Source organism: Lichenostomus cassidix, chromosome 1Aa (assembly GCF_008360975.1).
Source record: "Lichenostomus cassidix isolate B80296 chromosome 1Aa, HeHo_3.0, whole genome shotgun sequence".
NCBI classification, from domain to species: domain Eukaryota; kingdom Metazoa; phylum Chordata; class Aves; order Passeriformes; family Meliphagidae; genus Lichenostomus; species Lichenostomus cassidix.
This window is the reverse complement of record NC_139480.1, coordinates 548,897-569,041: the sequence shown is the minus strand read 5'-3', so window position 1 is coordinate 569,041 and position 20,145 is coordinate 548,897. Positions and strand designations below refer to the sequence as shown.

At 68.0% G+C, this 20,145-nt stretch overlaps 3 protein-coding genes across 5 annotated transcripts in view; 1 reads left to right on the top strand and 2 right to left on the bottom strand.

The window, feature by feature from the left end:
* Window positions 1–15: 15 nt before the first annotated feature.
* On the bottom strand, window positions 16–3,437 carry MIOX (myo-inositol oxygenase). The gene is made up of 10 exons (XM_085080926.1): window positions 3,297–3,437; window positions 2,652–2,714; window positions 1,994–2,074; window positions 1,318–1,480; window positions 1,184–1,251; window positions 981–1,090; window positions 696–763; window positions 505–554; window positions 281–393; window positions 16–186 (listed from the first exon to the last, which is right to left on the bottom strand). Exons 1-10 carry the CDS (start codon window positions 3,312–3,314, stop codon window positions 78–80), a joined length of 843 nt encoding a protein of 280 aa, XP_084937052.1. The 5' UTR covers window positions 3,315–3,437; the 3' UTR covers window positions 16–77.
* A 1,228-nt stretch (window positions 3,438–4,665) lies between these two features.
* ADM2 (adrenomedullin 2) lies at window positions 4,666–7,903 on the bottom strand. The gene is made up of 3 exons (XM_085080897.1): window positions 7,753–7,903; window positions 7,473–7,599; window positions 4,666–6,159 (listed from the first exon to the last, which is right to left on the bottom strand). The coding sequence occupies exons 2-3, from the start codon at window positions 7,562–7,564 to the stop codon at window positions 5,769–5,771; spliced, it is 483 nt and encodes a 160-aa protein (XP_084937023.1). The 5' UTR covers window positions 7,565–7,599; window positions 7,753–7,903; the 3' UTR covers window positions 4,666–5,768.
* A 5,726-nt stretch (window positions 7,904–13,629) lies between these two features.
* SBF1 (SET binding factor 1) overlaps window positions 13,630–20,145 on the top strand; it is a 61,635-nt gene continuing 55,119 nt past the window's right edge. For all 3 annotated transcript variants that reach the window (XM_085080806.1, XM_085080796.1, XM_085080786.1), the window contains exon 1: window positions 13,630–13,811. In XM_085080806.1, the coding sequence (XP_084936932.1) occupies window positions 13,757–13,811 (55 nt within the window). In that variant the 5' untranslated portion in view covers window positions 13,630–13,756. The remainder of the gene's footprint in view (window positions 13,812–20,145) is intronic.

Here is a 20,145-nt window from a genome sequence, read left to right as displayed (position 1 = left end):
CCCGCAGAGGGGACATGTGGCAGCCGCTGATTTATTGGGTCTGGGGGCGCTGTGGGGGTCCCGGCGGGGTTTTGGGGTCACCAGCAGAGCTGCCCCGGGCAGTACTTGTCGATGAGCCCCTGGTAGTACCCGCGGAGCTCCTGCACGTCGGGCAGATCCTCCTGCTTGGTGTACAGGTCGAACTTGCTGCGGGGACAACGGGGGGCTCAGGTGACACCCGCAGACCCTCGGGGGGTCCCAGCCGAGCCCCCAGCCCCCCCCGGAGCCCCCCGGCACCCACTTGAGCTCGCGGACCCAGGGCAGCATGCGCCTGTCCTCCTCGGAGCACAGATGGTCGTAGTCGCCGTGGGCGTGCCAGGGGTAGAAGGAGTGGAAGCGAACCATGTAGAAGGCCTGGGTGGGTTGGGGACAGGGTTGGGGTGTCCCCGCTGCACCCCAAACCCCAGCCGGGGGTCCTGAGCCCCCCCCGGGGGTCCTGAGCCGCCCTGCCCGGTCTGAGCTCACCTCCTTGGGCAGCGCGAAGTTGTTGAACTTCATCACTTGGTACATGTACTCTGAAAATGGGGAGGGGCTGGAATGGGGCTGGAATGGGGCAGGAGCCCCCCGGAGAGCCACAGCCCCCCAAAAGTCACAGCCCTGCCGCCACACCCCGTTTTGGGGTGGCAGAAGGACCCCCACCGGTGTCCCCAACTCACCATCGTGGCCCCAGGACATGAGGACATTCTCCAGGCCACAGCCGGGCTGGTACATCCCACACTCGGTGCTGGGGAGGGGGCGAGGGTGAGGGTTGGACCCCAAAAACCCCCCAGCCCCAAACACCTCTGTCCCAAAAGCCCCCAGCCCCAAACACCTCTGTCCCCAAACCCCCCTATCCAAAAAACCTCCAGCCCCAAAACCCCCCAGCCCCAGACCAACCCAGCCCCAAACTCCCCCAGCCCCAAAAACTCCCCAAACCTCCAGCCCCAATCCCCCCAGCTCACCTGTACCGAGGGTCCTTGGTGTCAGGGTTGTCGTGGAACGTGGAGTCCCCATAGACCACCGACTTCTGCACCTTGCAGCCCACCGGGAAGGTGTCCCCAACCACTGCCCACTGCGGGGGAGGGGACAGGGCTGTCACACACCCCCAGGAGGGTCCCCAAACCGGGGGGGACTCCCCGAACCCCCTCGGCACCGCGCGGCTCACCTGCGGCTCCCCGAACAGCACCAGCACCTTGCCCAGGTCGTGCAGGAGCCCCACGAGGTGGAACCAGTCTGGGGACAGTGTCAGTGTCACTCGGTGTCACCCCCGGGCTTGGGGACATCCCAGCCCGGCCCTACCTTTGTCGGGGTGCGCCCGGCGGATCCCCTCGGCCGTCTGGAAGGCGTGGAAGGAGTTGGGGAAATCCACGTCGGGGTCAGACTCGTCCACGAGCTGATCGAGCAGCTCCAGCGCCTCCATCACGGACATCCTCCGCAGCGAGCACGAGCCGTACTGCGCCAGCTGGGGACACGTGGGGACATCGCGAGTGCCACCCGGACCCTCCCTGGGGTGGCGATGGAGGGTGGGTGCCACCCAAACGGGCTGGGATGGGGACAGGTGACACGGGGACATCGGGACAGTGGGGACATCGGGGACATCGGGACTGCCATTGGGACCCTCCCTGGGGTTGGGTGCCCCTCGGTGCCCCCGAGCGGGCTGGCATGGGGCAGCGGGGCTGGGTTTGGGATGCAGGGGGGATGGCTGGGACAGCCCCCGGCCGTGAGGGGACACGGGGTGACCCTGGGGGACGCAAGGTGACCCTGAGGGACACGGGGTGACCCTGGGGGACGCAAGGTGACCCTGGGGGACGTAAGGTGACCCTGGGGGATGCAAGGTGACCCTGGGGGACACGGGGTGACCCTGGGGGACGCAAGGTGACCCTGGGGGACGTAAGGTGACCCTGAGGGACGCAAGGTGACCCTGGGGGACGCGGGGTGACCCTGAGGGACGCGGGGTGACGGGCGGAGTTCGCACCTTGCTGCGCACGAACTGCACGGTCTGGTGGGTGTGCATCAGCAGGTAGGTGTTGTACACGCGGTCGATCAGCTTCCCCTCCTGCCGGGAGCACCGCGGGCTGGGGGGGACCGGGGGGACCCCAGTGTGCCCCCAGTGTGCCCCCAGTGTGTCCCTGGCGTGCCCCTAGTGCCCCCAGTGTGGCCTAGTGTCACCCCAGTGTGTCCCTAGTGTCACCCCAGTGTGCGCTCAGTGTCCCCAGTGTGTGCCCAGTGTGACCCCAGTGTGCCCCACTGTCACCCCAGTGTCCCCTAGTGTCACCCCAGTGTGCCCCTAGTGCCCCCAATGTGTCCCAGTGTGACCAGTGTCCCCCCAGTGTCCCCCCAGTGTCGCCCCAGTGTGCCCCCAGTGCCCCCAATGTGCGCTCAGTGTCCCCTCAGTGTGCCAAGTGTGTCCCCCAGTGTCCCCCCGGCCATCCTGGGGTGGCAGACACCCCCGGGGCTCCTCCGGCAGCAGGGTGTGGCTGGGGGGCAGCCGGAGCCCGAGACCCCCCAACACCCACTGTGCAGTGTGGGACCAACGGGACCCCCAGGGGACCTTTGTCACCCACCTTGCACCACAGGACCCCCACGACCCCCGGCACCCCCCGGTTTTGGGACCCCCCTGCCCCCCCACTCACGGTGTAGTTGCGGAACTCAGTCTTTTCCTTGCCGGTTTTGGGCTCCTCGGAGCAGCCAGGGCCCTGCGGGGGACAGAGGCTCAGGGGACAGCGACAGGGGACAGCGACAGAGGGGACTCGTGAGTCCTGTCCTGCTCCTGAGGCCCAGGCACGGCGGGACGAGGACAGGAGGTTGGGGACAGGGGGTTGGGGACAGGGGGACACTGGCACCGAGGGGAGACCGCATGGCAGGGGGTCGCAGCATGGCAGGGGGTCACAGTGTCACACACCGCTGCATGGGGTCGCACATTGTCACACGGTGTCACACACTATCACAAGGTGTCACACATTGTCACACGGTGTCACACACTATCACAGTGTCACACGGTGTCACATGGTGTCACAGACCAGCACACATTGTCCCCCCAGGGCACAGAGGGAGCTGGAGGTGCTGCCGCCCATCCCTGGGGGGTCCAGCCCAGGTTGTCCCCGGGGGGGGACCGTGTGGGGATCCTGCTCAGCCCCCGTGGGCTGGCCCTGACCCCCTCTGTGGGCTGAGGTGACAGCCCCATGGCAGGCAGGACATCGCCAAGGGGTGTCCCCTGTCCCCAAGTCTGGGGTGGCCCAGGCCTGTCTGTCCCCCCCGAGCCCCCTGCCCACACTCACCGCCTCGAGGGTCTTCATGGTGGCTCTGGGGGCTCCCGGGCTGCGGGGAGGCCGAGGGACCCCCGGTTTTATGGCGGGGGGTGGCGCGGGGGGCCCGCCCTGCCCCGCGGGGACAATCGGTGACCAGTTAACCCGGCCGGTTAATGTTTGACCCCCCGCCCGCCCGGGGGGCTGCCGCTCCGGGGGACTGCGGGGGACACCTGGCGCTGCCCCGGGCTGGGCACCCCGAGCTGGTGACCCCCGAGCTGGTGACCCCCGGGCTGGTGACCCCCGAGCTGGTGACCCCCGAGCTGGGCACCCCCGGGCTGGTGACCCCCTGGCTGGGGAATCGGGGTTGGCACCCCCGACCCCGCTGCCCACGGAGACCCCTGGGTGGGGCCGCGCAGCGACCCCGCGGGGACACAGGGAACTGACCCTGGGGACAAGGGGCACAGCGGGGGCACTGGGCTGGCAGCGTCACCCGACCCCGCGGGGGGACACGGGCACCGACCGGGCCGCAGCGGCGACACCGGAGCCCGACGGGGACATCGCCATGGGCAGGGGTGCGACAAGGCACGGGTGGACACAGACACGTGTGGGCATGGCCAGGACAGGGCACGGGCACGGCTGGACATGGGCACGTGTGGGCACAGGTACGGCTGGACAGGGGCAAGGCCAGGGCACGGACACGGCTGGACATGGGCACGGCTGGACACGGCTGGACATGGGCACGTGTGGGCACAGGCACGGCTGGGCATGGCCAGGCCAGGGCACGGGCACGGCTGGACACTGGCACGTCCCCTCGGGGCATGTGGTCAGGGGTGTCACACACACGTGTCCGGGGGCATCACGTTGTCCCCACTGTCCCCTGTGTCCCCATAGCCCTGCGGCCGCAGCCCCCCCGGGCACGGCCGCCCCTCGCCCAGCCCTGTCCCGTCCCGATTCCCCACGGGGACACCACGCCCAGTCCCCATTCCCATCCCCACGGGGACACCACGCTCCATCCCGCTCCTCCTCACACGCTCAGTTTATTCCACACAAAGCAGAGTTCCCGGCGGGAAGCAGCGACGCTCCGCGCCGTGGGACAGCGTCGGGACAGGCGGCGAAGGCTTGGGGACACCCCGCGCCACTCGGGTCCCCACGGTGGGCTGGGAAGTGGTGGGACACCCGTGGGATGGACAGAGCTCCAGGCGGCATCCATGGGATTGCATCCCAGGAATTCCCGGGACGCGCAGGGGACACCTTGAGACATTGCTGGGACATCCCGTCCCAGAACGTCCCGGGACACCCAGGGGACACATCCTGTCCCAGAACGTCGCGGGACACCCAGGTGATCTGGGGACTGGAGGTGTTGGGGTGCCCTGGGGGGAACGGGGTGCTCCCAGGTGCTCCTGGGACTAGGGGTGCTCCCGGGAACTGGGAATGTTCCTGTGGGAATGGGGTGCTCTGGGAATGCGGGATGGTCTTGGGGTGCTCCGGAGGGAATGGGGGGATGCTGCTCCCGGGGTCACTCATCCCTGTCCCACTGGACCAGGGGGTGACAGCCCTGCCGGGTGCCACCGGCACTCCGGGGTGACAGGGACAGCCGGGGTCCCCTCGTGTCCACAGGCCGCCACCCCGTGTGGGCACCACTGAGCCTGTGGGGACAAAACGTGTCACCAGTGGGGCCGGGGATGTCCCCGACGGTGCAGCAGGGGACAGGGTTGGACAGAATAGGGCCAGGAGTGGGGCGTGGGACCCCAAAATTTCCACCGTCCCCTCATTTGGGGGCACCTCACCTTCGCCAGCACCGCCAGGGCTGTGGGTGACACGGGAGGGGACAATGCCCACGCCGAGGAGGGCAGGACAGCCCAGCCCCCGGGAAGGTGCCAACCCCAAACTGGGACCCCCGAGAGGGGAAGGGGCTGGGGCTGCCCTGTCCCCCCAGCCCCGAGAGGGGTCCTTGCAGGGCCACCACCCGCACGGCCGCGGTGTCACCCTGGGGAAGGACAGGGGTGCTGGGGGTGCCCTGGGGGTGTCGCAGCGGGCACCGCAATGCTGAGTCAGCAGGAGCGCGGAGGGGTCTCGCACGAGGTCGCGGTGCTGCTGCGGTCAGCGGGATTCCCGCTGGCCCTTGGACCCGCCCGGCCACTCCGGACACTGCCACACAGCACGGGCCACCCCGGGTCACCGCGGGCCGCCATAGGCCACCAGGGGCCACTCTGAGCCACCGAGAGTCACCGTGGGCCACCGCCGGTCACCGCGAGTCACTGCGAGCCACCGCGGATCGCTGTGGGTCAGCACGGGCCACCACCGGTCACCGTGGTGCCACCGTCGGCTGCTGCGGGACGTCACTGGCCAGCACGGGCCACCGCTGGCCACCGTCTCCCGGCCCCTGGTCCTGCGCGCTGCATCAGGGGGTCGTGGCGGCAGGAGCCCCCCGGGGACACCCCGAGCGTGGCCGCGACAGTGCTTTGGGGGTCCCGCGGGGCGGGGAGGGGTCGCGCCCCGCCCTCAGCCGTAGCTGTGGGGGCTGTTGGGGTTCATGGGTGACGAGTCGCGGCGTCCCGACTGTCCCCGCAGCTGCCACAGGCGGTGGCTCAGGTTCTGCACCTGGCAGGTGCCCAGCACGCAGCCCACCCGCACCAGGTGCCTCCCGGCGTGGCGGCGGCCCCGGGCGGGGCGGGGGTCGTGCCGGGGGTCTCGCAGTCGGTCGTGTCGCAGGACGAGGCGCCGGACGTGCCACGGGGGTGGCCGGCGGGCGAGCGGGCGGTGCCGGGGGGCGAGCCAAGGGCCGTGCCGGGCGAGCGGGGCTCGGTGCCGCGGGGTCCGGATGAGCTGCGGGGCCGGGGGGTCACCGGGGAGAGGAGCGATCCGCTCCGGGGGGCTCCGCGCCGGGAGATCCCTGCGGGACAGGAGGACACGGTCAGGGGGCAGAGGTGCGACACCGCGACAGCAGCGGGGACACCGCGGGAGCACCGAGCCAGCGCCGTGCCAGGGGCGGGGAGGAGGAGGAGGAAGACGAGGAGGAGGAGGAGGAGGCAGGCGGGGCAGGGAGCTGCCGCTACCTGCAGCCACACACGTACCGCGAGCGCACGGACACGCGTGTCCCGCACACACTGTGTAACACAAACACACAGACGCGTGTCCCGCACACATACAGTGTGTAACACAAACACACACTCGCGTGTCCCGCACACACTGTGTAACACAAACACACAAACACACACGCATGTCCCTCATACACACACACAATGTGTAATACATGGACACGCGTGTCTCCGCACACACTGTGTAACACACACACACACACGCGTGTCCCGCACACACGACACGCTGGGCTCCCGCTGACCCCCAAACCCGCCGCCGCTCCCCCCAGCTCCCACCCCCGGTTCCCCGCGGCTCCCCCCGCCCCGCCCACCGCCTTCGCACGGCCGCTGCCCCGCCGGTGGCACCCGCGGGGGGTCCAGCCTCAGGGCACCCCCAGAGCGCCCCGGAGCTCCCCCGTGCCCCCTGTCCTGGGGACACCCTTGCCCATGGCACTCCTGAGTTTCCAAGGAACTCGAGCTTTTGGCCCAAGCCTTAACCCCATCCTCCTTTTTCCCTTTTTCTAATACTTCCTCCCCATTTTAACCCTCGTCCCGTGCCCCAGAGGACCCCAGCCCCCCAGCCCCCAAACCCTGGCCCCTGTGGGGGTGGCGGTGCCCCAGGGTTGTCCCCCCAGCCCCCGGGGCCGGCAGTCGGGGATCCCCGGGGCAGCCCAGACCCGCTCCCCGGCACGGACACGCACACGCGTGGGGCTGTGCACACTCAGTCACACTCACACGGGGGTCTATCCCGGCCCGAGGTGCCCCTCAGAGGGGGTTCCGCCCCCCCAGGACCCCCCGAGCTCTTGCTCACATCTAACTCCATCCCGGCGTGTCCCAAACCTCGGCCACCCCGCGCCCCCCGTGGGGTCTGGGACTCTGCGCCCCCCGCCCGCCACCGCGGACACGGCAGGAGATGGTGGCCGGGGACACCCAGGTCCCCACTGCGGGCAGCTGCGGGGGCGTGGGGGGCACGGGGAGGGCGCGGGGGTGGCTGCGGGGAGGGGATTGAGGGAAGGGGATCGAGGGAAGGGGTGCGGGCGGGCAGGGGGAGCGGGTAGGGGGGTCAGGCAGGGGTTCGGGCAGGGGGTCGGGCAGGGATCCAGGCAGGGGGTCGAGCAGGGAGCCTCACCTGCGGGGCGGCAGGGCCCTGCCGTGGGGCAGCTCCAGCAGGCACAGCGCGAAGCTGACGCAACCCAGCGCCAGCGGGGCCGGGGCTCGCATGGCCGGACGGGACGGGACGGGACGGGCGGCGGCGGCTGCGGAGAGACCGGGCGGGTGGGTCAGAAGGGGTCGGCGGGGGGGTCGCGCTGGGCTCCGGCCCCAGAGCCCCCCCTGCCCGTTCCTGGCCGCTTCCCGCTCCGCTCCCGCCCTGTCCCGCAGCCCGGGGACGCGCGGGGTCCCGGCGGTACCTGGCGGGGGTCGCGGCGCGGTGGGCTCGGGTCGCTCTGTCCCCGCTCGGCACTGCCGCTCCCCGCCCCGGCTCAGGTTAAATATCGCCGGGGCCGGCGGGCGGGAGGAGCCCAGCGGGACGGGAGGAGCCACGGGCGGGAGCAGCCCGCGCCGCCCTCGGTTCCGCACCGGCCCCGGAGCCCCGGCCGCGCACCGGCTCCGCTCCTTCCCCCGCCCCGCAGCGGTGCCGCAACCCCGCAAGTCCCACACCGCCCCGGTCCGTTCTGCCCCGCGCGGGCTCCGCACGTTCCCCGAGCCTCCCCAGTCCCGCACCCCCCGAGCCCCGCACCGCTCCCGGTTCCGCCGCGGCCCGGCGGGCACCTTCCCGGGCACAGAACCAATCCCGCACCGCCTCCCCGCACCGCCCAGGGCCCGCCGGCGGCTCCGCACCAGCCCCGCACCTCTCCCCGGTACCGCACGGCCCCCGGTGCCCCCCGGTGCCCCCCGGCCCCGCTCCAGCACCTCCCGCTGCCCCCGGGACCTTCCCGGCGCTGGGCTGGGGCAGCGATTTTTGGGGCTGGGGTACCCATGTGGGGGGCAATGCAGCGGGGCTGGGCTGGGGCTATCGGGGGGCTCTGGGTACCCCCAGCCCCGCAGCCCCCGGTGGCGGCAGGACCAGGCCCCTGGTGCCCCTTGCCACGTCGCGCCGTGCCCTGCCAACCCGGCCGTGTCCCCCCCGCCTGGCACCGGCGGGCAGCGGAGCCCCCCGGGGCACCCCGACATCCCCCTGCCCCGGCCGGCAGATCGGGGGCACAGAGCCCCCCAGCTCCCCTCGCTGCCCCCCACCCCCGGCTGCCCCAGCTCGGGCAGCCCCTCCTGCCCTCCCCGCGGCTCCCAGGGCTGATTCCATGTTTTCAAGCATCACATGGGGCCTTGGAAAACAATTAAGGAATGTAAATCCGCAGGGATCAGAGCAGTCCCGCTCCTGGCGCGCAGCAGCTCCCCCAAACTGGGCTGTTGGGGTGTCCGGGGTGGGGGACAGGAGCTGGGGGTCCCGGGGGGCTGACAGGGCTCGGCAGAGCAGGGGTTCCACAGCCTCCCTCGCGGGACCCCAACTCCTGCTCTGGACGGGGTCTGGGTGCTCCCGCTGGGGTCGGGGCGATGACCCCCAGCCCCCCCGGGTGTCCAAGGCGGGGTTCGGAGCCCAGGGTTGGGGTTACCCTCTCCCCCCGCCGCGGTTCCCCAGGCCGAGGGGCCTCCGCGTGCCCGGCATCGCTGGGATTCTTCCGCATTATCGGGACACAAAGGCTCCACACACCCGCGCCGCGCGGGGGATTTGGGGCAGCACCTGACCGCGGGGCGGTGGGGATGGGGCGAGGGGCGGCGGGACAGAGCCCCGACAGAGCTGCGACACGGCCATCCCCGCGCCGCCACCCCCGAGTCCCGCTCGGCTCCCGGGGAGGTTTCTGCGGCGTTCCGCGCTCTTCCGCGGGGTTGTTATTCCCGCGGGAGGGAAAAACAGGCTCAAAACAGCGCCGGGAGCCGCGGGTGGAAAGGCAGGGCACCTTCTGCCCTGAGCCCAGCGCCACCACCGCGGTGTCCCCACGGCTGTGCCCGTGGCATGTCACCCTGTGGGGTGTGGAGCGCGGATCTCAGGGGTGACATCTGTCACCCAGCACGGCCCCGGCACAGCGCCAGCGCCCCATCAGCCCCCCCAGGGCCCTTCCGGGGGTCCTGCCTGGGGCTCCCCTCCCAGGATTGTGCGAGTCCCCGTGTGGGGCAGTGCCAGCCACTGTCACTCCAGGGACAAAACAGTGTCACCAGCATGAGTGTCACCGGAACAAGCCCGGGCACGAGGAGGGCGCTCGGGGGTCCAGCTGAGCCCCCTGTCCCGCGACAGGGACAGAACTCGCTTCCCTCTCCTCCTCCTCCTCAGGGATCACCATTCCCGGAGCCCCGGAAGGATCCCGGGAGCCGCTGGATCTCACTGCCACTCCCAGGTGACCTGCTGGAGCCACCCGGGAGCTGCTGTCACCCAGCTGTGCCACAGCTGGACCCACACCGGGAGCTGCCGTCCCCGGGTCACCTCATCTGTCCCCGGGGCCCGGCAGGACTTTCCCTCTCTCCCTCTTCCTCTCCCTCTTCCTCTCGGCTGGCTCGCAGCCCTGGGAACCCAGGAGAAGTTTTAATTAGCTTAATTGCCTCCTGGCCGAGGCCCCGGGGCAGGGCGGGGGCTGGGAGCAGCACCCGCAGCCCCCCTCCGGTCACCCCCGCCCCCCAAAAAGCGCCGGAGGGTGCTGGGACCCTCCAGGGGTGCCCACCGTGTCCCACGGGCAGGGTCGGGGGGCACAGCCGGGACCCCCAGACCGAGGGGTCGATACCCCATCCCCGAGCCCACCGGGGCCCTCTGACTGCCCCGGCAGCCGCAGAGTGGCCGCACGCGGCTCCGGAGCGCTGTCCCGCCGGGAGCTGTGCCAGAGCTGCTCCGGGACATCGGGATCCTCAGGGCCGCGGGAACGGCCGGGGATCGCCGGGACAGGGAGAAACCACTTCCTGCAGCCCGCAGACACGTGAGTGTCCCCCGTGTCCCCAGTGCCACCAGCATTCCCAGTGTTCTTGAGATCCTCAGCGAGTCCAGCATCCTTCAGATCCCCAATGTCCCCAGCATCCTCAGGAACGCCAGGGTCCCCAATGTCCCCAGGGTCCCCAGTGTCCCCAGCATCCTCAGGAACACAAGCATCCCCAGTGTCCCCAGTGTCCCCAGTATCATCTCCTGCCCCACACGCGGAGGGTCCCGGGCACACGGCACACGGGCCCTGCACGTGCCTTGGCTGCCGTGCCCGTGTCCCCATTCCTGTCCCCACCCCCGTGCCCTGTGCCACCGCGCTCCCTGTGCCCGCTGCTGCCACCGCGGGTCCCGCACAGCTCCCGTGTCACCCGCTGCCACCGCGGCCCGTGGCTGGGCAGGACCGTGGCACCGGCAGTGCACCAATCCCTGCGGTGCCAACCCCTGCCGGTGCCAATTCCCGCCGTGTCCCCGTGCCCGTTCCGCCCTGGCACAGGACAGGTCACACCCCTCTCTCACCCCCGGCCGCTTCCAGCCCGGTTTTCCTGTTCCCACCGTCTGTCACCGCTCCTGTCGCACGTCCCTGCTGCCACCCTTCGCTGGTACCTGTCCCTCGGCTGTCCCCAGCTTGTCACCCTGTCAGTGCATCCCTGACCCCGTGTCACTGTCCCGTGGGTCACTCCAGGAGATTCAGCGAGTCTGGCCTGATCCTTGCGTCCTCTTTGGCCACACGGACCCCACTGTGCTGCCCCCGAACCGGGATCGGCTGTGGCTCCTGCGCACGGGACACAGGGACGCGGGGACATGGGGACATGGGGACGGCCAGCCCGGTGCCAGACCCCCGCCCGATGGCTCAGCCCTGCCGGAACGGGAGCGTGGCACTGGGACAGCTGCGGCTCGATGCCACTGGTCAGCACTGTCCCAACCCCGCGGGATCACCCGGTGTCCCCGGGAAGTCGCTGTGCTGTGCCACAGCGGCCCTTTCCAGGTGGGTCTGCCCGCGAGTGGCGCAATGGGGGTCTCTGCGGGGACCGCAGTGTGACAGGGGTGCCCGGAGGGTGGCAGCGGTGGTGCCCGCGGCACGGAGCCTAGCGTGTCCCGACTCTCACATGTCCCGACACGCGGCGGCCGGAGGGGCCGGGCGGGAGGCGGGAGGCGGGAGGCGCAAGGCCCGGGCAGGGTTGCATCACCCCCGGCCGGGCGCGGGGCGCGGGGGGACCCCGCTCTGGGGGGCTGCTGGGGCGGGCTGCACACCCCGGGGATCCCTCCGGCCGGGAAGGGGGAGCCCCAAGGCCGGGGGATGGGGATGCCCTGGGCTGTCCCTGCCCTGCACCCCTCCCGGCCCGGGGACACCCCAGAGACACGGGGTGAACCCCGAGGCTGCGGCCGTGGGGAGTGCCCGGTGCCGCTGCTGCCCGCGGCCTTCGCACGGCCGGAGCGCTCTGGCCGGAGCCCCGGAGCCCCTCGGGGCCGGGCGGTGCCGAGCTGCCCCCCCATCCCGCACGCACCCCACGTCCCGCTCATTCCCGCGTGGGAGTGGGAATGGGGATTTCCCCGATGAATCATTCCCGGCTCGGCAGCGGCTGTGCCCCGGCGTGTGCCCGCGACCCCGTGCCCCGGGACGGCCCCGGCCGGGGGCATCCGAGGGGCGGATCGTGCCCGGGACACCGGGCGTGTCCTGCTCCTGCTCCTGGCACGGGAGAGCCCCGGCCTGGGGCGCTGGCTGGGCGGGACGGGATGGGATATGGGATATGGGATATGGGATATGGGATATGGGATATGGGATATGGGATATGGGATATGGGATATGGGATAGGGGATATGGGCTATGGGCTATGGGATTTGGGATTTGGGATATGGGATATGGGATTTGGGATTTGGGATATGGGATATGGGATATGGGATTTGGGATATGGGATGGGACAGGACGGAACAGGATGGCCACACTGCCACCTCGGCCGCCTCTTCGTGCAGGTGGCATCAGGGTCTGTGCCAGGGCACGCTGCCACCTCAGCAGCCCGTGGACCCCCAGCCCTGTCCCCAGCAGTGCCGGGGGTGCAGAGCTGGCTGCACAAGGACCTGTGTCGCGCTGGGAGCCGCTGGGGACGAGGGATGGAGTGGACAGATGGCAGCGCCCGGGAGGGACAGGCACCGGACACGTGCTGCCCACCGGCCGTGGGTCACTGCCGTCCTGCGAGGCTGCAGGGAATGTCGCGCTGTCCGTGGGCGAGGGGCTGCACGGGGTGGGGACACCGCACCTCGGGGACACGTCCCGGTGGGTGGGACACTCCCGTGGGGGACACACGGTGTGCCATGGGGGGTCGTGCCCAGCTGAGGAGGGTGGGCACCCTGGGGACCGTGCGCACCTAAGGGGGCTCTGTGCTCACCTGGGGGGAACCCCACATCCGAGAGGTGTCTGTGCACACCTGCGGGGTCTGTGCACCTGTGTGGGGTGGGCCGTGCACACGCTGTCCGTGAACACCGGGAGTGTCCCTGCGTACGAGAGGGCCGTGCGCACCTGAGGAGTCCGTGCACACCGGAGGGGTCAGTGCGCACCGGAGGGGTCAGTGCACACCTGGGGGGTCAGTGCACACCTGGGGGGTCAGTGCACACCTGGGGGGTCAGTGCACACCGGAGGGGTCAGTGCACACCCCTGTCCGTGCACACCGGAGGGGTCAGTGCACACCCCTGTCCGTGCACACCTGAGGGGTCAGTGCACACCGGAGGGGTCAGTGCGCACCGGAGGGGTCAGTGCGCACCGGAGGGGTCAGTGCACACCTGAAGTGTCCTTGCACACCTGAGGGGTCAGTGCACACCGGAGGGGTCAGTGCACACCCCTGTCCGTGCACACCTGAGGGGTCAGTGCACACCGGAGGGGTCAGTGCACACCCCTGTCCGTGCACACCGGAGGGGTCAGTGCACACCCCTGTCCGTGCACACCGGAGGGGTCAGTGCACACCTGGGGGGTCAGTGCACACCCCTGTCCGTGCACACCTGGGGGGTCAGTGCACACCCCTGTCCGTGCACACCGGAGGGGTCAGTGCACACCCCTGTCCGTGCACAGCGGAGGGGTCAGTGCACACCGGAGGGGTCAGTGCACACCGGGAGGTCCCCGTGTCCCTCCATCCCGGTCCCTCCCCTCCGCGGGAAGCCCCGCCCACATCCCCGCCCCACAGAACTAACCCCGCCCCTTCACCGCTAACCCCGCCCCCTACCTGCTCCGTCCCTCCCATCCCGTCGCAGCCAATGGGAGGCACGGCCCCTCCCTCCCTCAGCCAATGGGAAGCTTGGCCCCGCCCCCCGCGGATCCCGGCGCTGGCGCAGGCGCGGTGCGCGCGGGGCCAAGATGGCGGCGGCGGGCGGTGGGCGCGGGCGGGCGGCGGCGCCCTGAGGAGCCCTGAGGAGCCGAGCGCGGCCTCGCGGGGCTCCCGGGGCCCGCCCGGGCCGCCCGCGCCGCCATGGCCCGCCTGGCAGACTACTTCGTGCTCGTGGGATACGATCCCGGCAAGCGCGGTGAGCGGCAGAGGGACGGGGGGGGCCGGGCCCGCGGGGCCGGGGCTGTGGGGTGAGGGTGAGGGCGGGCCGGGGCTGTGGGGTGGGCGCGGGGTGAGGCCGGGCCGGGGCTGTGGGGTGAGGCCGGGCCGGGGCTGTGGGGTGAGGCCGGGCCGGGGGCGCGGGGCCGGGCTTGCAGAGTGGTGCTGGCCCCGGCTGCGGGCCCGGGCCGAGGTTGCGGGGCCATCCCGGGTGTGCGGGGTGAGCCCGGGCCGGAGCCGTGCCGGGGGTGCGGGGCTGGCCTTGGAGAATTGGGACCATCCCGGGGGTGCGGGGCCGTGGCCGGTGCCGGGCCGGGCAGCCCCGGGCGGTTCTCAGCCCCCGTTTCCCCATGAGCCGCTCTGCGCAGCCCCCGGGGAATCTCCCGGCAGCCGGAGCCGCCCCTGCGCGGTTCGGCGGATTCTCGGTTTGGGTGTTTTCAGTCTGTCCCCCTCCCCCGCCGTGCCGAGCTGTCAGCGCTCCGGAAACATCGCTGCGCTCGCAGGGGGGGCGGCAGTGCTGTCCTCCGGGGATGTCCCCAGGCCTTGTCCCGCTGCGCATCCTCAGCCCTTGCGATGGGACACTGCGCCTCCAGTCCTGCTGCCAGCGGGCATCCCCAGCGCCTGGGGTGGGACATTGTACCCCCAGCGCCATTTCCCAGACATCCTCAGCCCCTCAGATGGGCTGTCCTGCTCCCAGTCCTGCTGCCAGCGGGCATCCCCAGCGCCTGCGATGGGACACTGTACCCCCAGCGCCATTCCCCAGACATCCCGAGCACCTGGGATGGGACATTGTACCCCCAGCGCCATTCCCCAGGCATCCCCAGCCCCTCGATGCGCTGTCCTGCTCCCAGTCCTGCTCCTGGGCATCCCCAGCCCCTGGGATGGCACACGGTGCTCCCAACCCTGCTCCCCTGGGCACCCACAGCCCCTTCAGGCAGCTCCTCGTGCCCTGTCTGCCACCTCGGACACTGCTGACCCCAGGTGTGTCAGACACCTCATCCCTCTCTCCTCTCCCCATCCCTGCTCGCCATCAGGTGCTGCTGTTGGTTGTTTTGGTTGTGGAGATCCCTCATTTGGATTTAGGGTCTCTTCCCGTTGTGTTTCCTTCTGCTTCCTGCCCCAGCAGCTTTCGGGGAAGATGAGCTTTGGCAGTGTCACAGAGGAGGTGAAGTGACCTAAAGCCAGGGCTTTGTTGCAAACTGCCCCGAAGCATCTTTCCCCACCTGGCACATCCCCAGGCTGCTGGCTGTGGTTATTCCAAGCCTGTGCTGGGGAAGGGGAAGGGGAATCCTTGGGGGTGCTGATCAGAGCTCGGTTCAGACCCACAATCCCAAGGTTTGGGGTGCTCTGTGTGCATCCAGCCCCATGGCTGTCTGTCTGATCCCGGAGCAGTTGGGGATCCCCGGGGGAAGGCAGGAGGAACGTGCTGTGTGTCGGGAATGCCGGAGAGCAGAGCAGGCTGGAGCAGAGCTCAGTGTTTCCTGAGGGCTTTCTGATCGTGTGGTGGTGTGTTGTTGTTGTTATTATAATTATTGGTGTTATTGTTATTGTTACTATTGCTGTTATTGCTATTATTGTTATTTCAGGCATTTTCCCACACTGTCCTATTTGGGATTGGGATGGGCAGGAGCTGCCCTGCCCACCGTGCCCAGGGTGGGAAGGCTGTGGGAGATGGCAGGGAATTCCATCTAGTGGCACATTCCATGTCCTCTCAGGAGCGAGGGGAGGGCTGGAGCCATGCTGGGGGGTTGTACCCCCTTTGTCCTGCTTCCCAGTGCTTCCTCCTGCATCTTCTTCCTCACGTGCTCCCCGAGGATGCTGCAGCTGCTCCCTGCACCTTCAGGCTGGTGCTCTGTACTGCTTGGTGGCTGCTGTGGCTCAGGGACCTGGTGTTCCTGTGGCCTGGTGTGCCCAGAGCCACTGTCCGTGTGTGTCTGGGGTCATTTGGGGTTGGTGTGGGGAGGAAGGGCAGTGCTGTGAGGTGGTGTGGTTAGCTGCAGTGGGACAGGGGAAAGGACAGGTGTAGGTGGGATCTTGGGAAGGAATTGCTGGCTGGGATGGAATTCCCAGAGCAGCTGTGGTGCCCCTGGATCCCTGGCAGTGTCCAAGGCCAGGCTGGACATTGGGGCTTGGAGCAGCCTGGGACAGTGGGAGGTGTCCCTGCCATGGTGGCAGTGGGTGGGCTCTGAGGTCCCTTCCCACCCAAACCATTCCAGGATTCTGTGCAACTGGCAAGGGAAGAGCTCCCACTTCATAAATTATGTTCCTCTGATGAAAATATTCACTTTATTTTGGTTTAACTCACATCTGCAGGGAGGGGATGAGTCCAGGATGCTGTAGATGGGACAGGTCTGGGGTGGGTCCAGGATGCCATAGGGGATGGGGAGATGGACCCAGGATGCCGTGGGAAGGGGAGTGAGGGACACCAGCCCGAGCCAAGCTCCTGGCTGCTGGACTAGCCCAGCCAGAAGCCAGAAGTGACCTCTCCAGGATGAGGTGCCCAAGAGTTGTGACATCTCTGTGGCAGCCAAATCAGCCCCCTTGCTATCCCAGTGTGGAGGTGTCAGAGCATTCTCCTGGACCATGTCCCCAGGGCTGTGCCAGCCTATCCCCAGGGCTGTGCCAGCCTGTCCCCAGGGACGCAGAGATGGACCCACACTGGTTCTGTGGTTTTTGGGATCAATCTGGCAGCATTCCCGGCTCACTGCCCTGTTTTCCCACTCCCCCTCGCTGCTTAGATAACGCTGGAGGAAGGGCAGCAGCGCTCATCTGCCGGTGACTAATTGCTGTACAGGTTGGGTGGGTCTGGCGGAGCCGTGGGCCGGGCCGGGCTGGGCTGTGCCAAGCTGGGCTGGGCCGTGCCGGGCTGGGCCGTGCCGGGCTGGGCTGTGCCAAGCTGGGCTGGGCCGTGCCGGGCTGGGCTGTGCCATGCCGGGCTGATGCCATACTGGCACCTCCCCTGCGAACCTCACCTGTAAACAAAGCCGAGCTGGGCTGGGCCGTGCGGGGCTGGGCCGTGCCAGGCTGGTGCCATACTGTCACCTCCCCTGCGAACCTCACCTGTAACCAAAGCTGGGCTGAGCTGCAGGATGGCCCTGGGCACTGCCAGGGCATTCCGTGTGGTGCTGAGTCCCAGCAGTTCCCTGCCTGTGGCATTCGTGGTCAGACAGGGATGGGTTGCAGTTGGGGATGTGAAAGGGGAAGGTCTGCTGGGGTGAGGGGAGCTGAGGTGGCTCTGCTGCATCTCCAGAGGTAGAATGCCAGGATGGGCTGGGTGGGAAGGACCTCAGAGCCCATCCAGTGGACACTTCCCACTGTCCCAGGCTGCTCCAAGCCCCAGTGTCCAGCCTGGCCTTGGACATCCCAGGGATCCAGGGGCAGCCACAGCTGCTCTGGGAATTCCATCCCAGCCAGGAATTCCTTCCCAAGATCCCATCCATCCCTGCCCTCTGGCACTGGGAAGCCATTCCCTGTGTCCTGTCCCTCCATGCCTTGTCCCCAGTCCCTCTGCAGCTCTCCTGGAGCTCCTTTAGGCCCTGGCAGGAGCTCTGAGCTCTCCCTGCATCCTTCCCTTCCCTCCCAGCCTGGCTCCATGAGCTGCTGTCGTGGCCCAGCGCAGTTTGTGGGAACAAAACCGAAAGCAGATCCAGGCTGGAGCAGTTTGGGATCACTGGAGCCACCACATCCATGGGGTTTCCTGGAGGAGCCCCACAACCTCGGGCCGTGCTGCAGGGCCTGGGACCACATCCTGCTCCTCTGCTAGGGGCACAGAAGGGCTCTGAACTCTTTCAAGAGCTGCGGGTTTGGCTCTGGAACTGAGGCCTTCGTGGCCTGGCGTGGGCTGCTCCAGCTGCCTGGGCTGTCCATGATCCGGGAGGGTTGGATCTGGATGCTTTTCCTGGACCCAGAGCCGCAGGGATGTGCTCAGGGATGGACACACCACCTGCCTGGCACGGTGTCCCCATGTCCCTCAGCTGTGCCAGACTCCCAGCCGGCTCTGTGGGGTTGTGTGGGAGAGGAGCTCAGGGAAAAGCGTGCAGCTGAGTGCTCCCAGCAGTGGGAATCAGATCTTTCCATGCCAATGTCTGTTATATTGTGTGCTGATTGCTCACATTATTCACTCTAAATGGATGTTTTTAATTCTCCTGCCTCTTCCCAGAGCTGCAGATGGATGGCAGCTCCCCAGAGCTGGGACTGTGCCTGGTTTTACCTGGGGATCTGAGGGACTGACAGCTCCCCAGAGCCAGGAATTGTGCCTGGCAATGACAGCTCCCCAGAGCTGGATTGTGGCTGTTCCTGCCTCAGGATCTGAGGAACTGACAGCTTCCCAGAGCCGGGATTGTGCCTGGTTTTACCTCGGGAATGACAGCTTCCCAGAGCTGGGATTGTGCCTGGTTTTACCTTGGGAGTGACAGCTTCCCAGAGCCAGGATTGTGCCTGGTTTTACCTTGGGATCCGAGGGTTTTTTCTGTGTATCCCCTGTGGTCTGAGAGTCCAGGAGAGCTCAGTTCCAAACCGTGTTTAGTGAGACTGAAGGAGTCTGGCAGTTTTGGGTAGTGAGCACTGGATGGGCACAGCCTGGATGATGGGAGCCAAGACAGCTTGGGATCAGTTTGGGGTTAGTCTGACAGAGAGTAGGTTTAGATGGGATCTTGGGAAGGAATTGCTGGCTGGGATGGAATTCCCAGAGCAGCTGTGGCTGCCCCTGGATCCCTGGCAGTGTCCAAGGCCAGGCTGGACATTGGGGCTTGGAGCAGCCTGGGACAGTGGGAGGTGTCCTTGCCATGGCAGGGTGGCACTGGATGATCTTTAAGGTCCCTTCCCACCCAACCCTTCCATGACTGGTTCCTGCTGCCAGGCCAGCCCTGGTGTCCCCTGGGCTGTCAGGATGGCTGTGGAGGATGCTGAGGCTGCTCAGAGGTCTCGGGAAATCACAGTGGTTTCTGTTTCCGAGCACACAGAGCATCTTCAGCCCACACTGGAGCCCTCCCTGCACAGAGCAGCTCCTCCAACACCCAGCTGGGGCTCTGGGGGTGGCAGGAGGAAACTGCTCTGTCCTCAGAGCTGCGTCTTTCCGGGAGCTGTCTGGGGCAGAGGTTTGGGGTGTTTTTGTGTGGGTTGTGTGACAAAGGGTGGCACAGACAGGACACATCCTGTCCTCACCAAGGTGCTGTGGTGACATGTGGGACACATCCTGCCCTTGCTGAGGTGCTGTGGGCACACAGAGGACACATCCTGCCCTTCCTGGGGTGCTGTGGGGACATGTGGGACACATCTTGCCCTTCACAGGGTGCTGGCAGCTCCTGGGGCTGGAGCTGGTTCCTGGTGTGAGAAGCTGAAGTGGCTGCACAGATCTCAGGGCTCATCCTGCTGCTGTCCCACCCGTGGTTAGGGTTGGGTTCCAGCTGTGCTGGTGGCACCCATCCGTGTCACTCTGTCGTGCGTGGCCCAGTGACTCAGGTTTGACTCAGGGCTCTGGGAAGGTCTAAGCAAAGCCCCCGGGGTTGGCAGCAGTGGTGGAGCTGTTTGCTGGGTCAATATTTGCACAGGGAAATCGAGTCTGGCAATGGCTTTGCCACGTGCAGAGCTGCTGCTGGCCACGTGCTGGCTGTGGGAAAGGTGGGATTGCAGAGGGGCAAAGCCAGAGAGACCCCAGAGCTGCTGCAGGGCTGGAGAGAGGCTGGGAGAGCTGGGAATGTTCCCCTGGAGAAGGGAAGGATCCAGGGAGAGCTCAGAGCTCCTGCCAGGGCCTAAAGGGGCTCCAGGAGAGCTGCAGAGGGACTGGGGACAAGGCATGGAGGGACAGGACACAGGGAATGGCTTCCCAGTGCCAGAGGGCAGGGATGGATGGGATCTTGGGAAGGAATTCCTGGCTGGGATGGAATTCCCAGAGCAGCTGTGGTGCCCCTGGATCCCTGGCAGTGTCCAAGGCCAGGCTGGAGCAGCCTGGGACAGTGGAAGGTGTCCCTGCCATGCCATGATGGCACTGGGTGATGGCTAAAGTCCCTTCTCACCCAACCATCCCAGGATTCCCTGTGCAGCACTGTGATGGTGTCACTCCTCCCTCCAGCCCCCACAGCTTCCAGCTGATTCCAGTGGCCTGGGAACTGCAGCTCCTCAGATCCTAGCTGCTCCATCAATCCTTGTCTCCTTCCCTTTGAACTCCTGCCTGGCAAGAGCAGCTCCGTGGGCTGTGCGTCTCACCCCAGTGACAGTGCCAGGGGTCAGAGCTGTCCCCAGGCAGTGCCAGCACTGGGGTTGGGGTTGTGCCTGAGCTCTTCCAGCTCCCCTGGGGAGAGATTTGTCATGGAATT

Bases quoted from the DNA above. Each gene is read 5' to 3' on its own strand.
- MIOX (XM_085080926.1), bottom strand. The intron at 1,481-1,993 runs GTGCGAACTCCG...ACGTGTCCCCAG, and splicing joins TGCAGTTCGTGCGCAGCAAG to CTGGCGCAGTACGGCTCGTG. The intron at 555-695 runs GTGAGTTGGGGA...CCCCATTTTCAG, and splicing joins CATGTCCTGGGGCCACGATG to AGTACATGTACCAAGTGATG.
- ADM2 (XM_085080897.1), bottom strand. From the start codon at position 7,564: ATGCGAGCCCCGGCCCCGCTGGCGCTGGGTTGCGTCAGCTTCGCGCTG. The intron at 6,160-7,472 runs GTGAGGCTCCCT...CCTGTCCCGCAG, and splicing joins AGGGCCCTGCCGCCCCGCAG to GGATCTCCCGGCGCGGAGCC.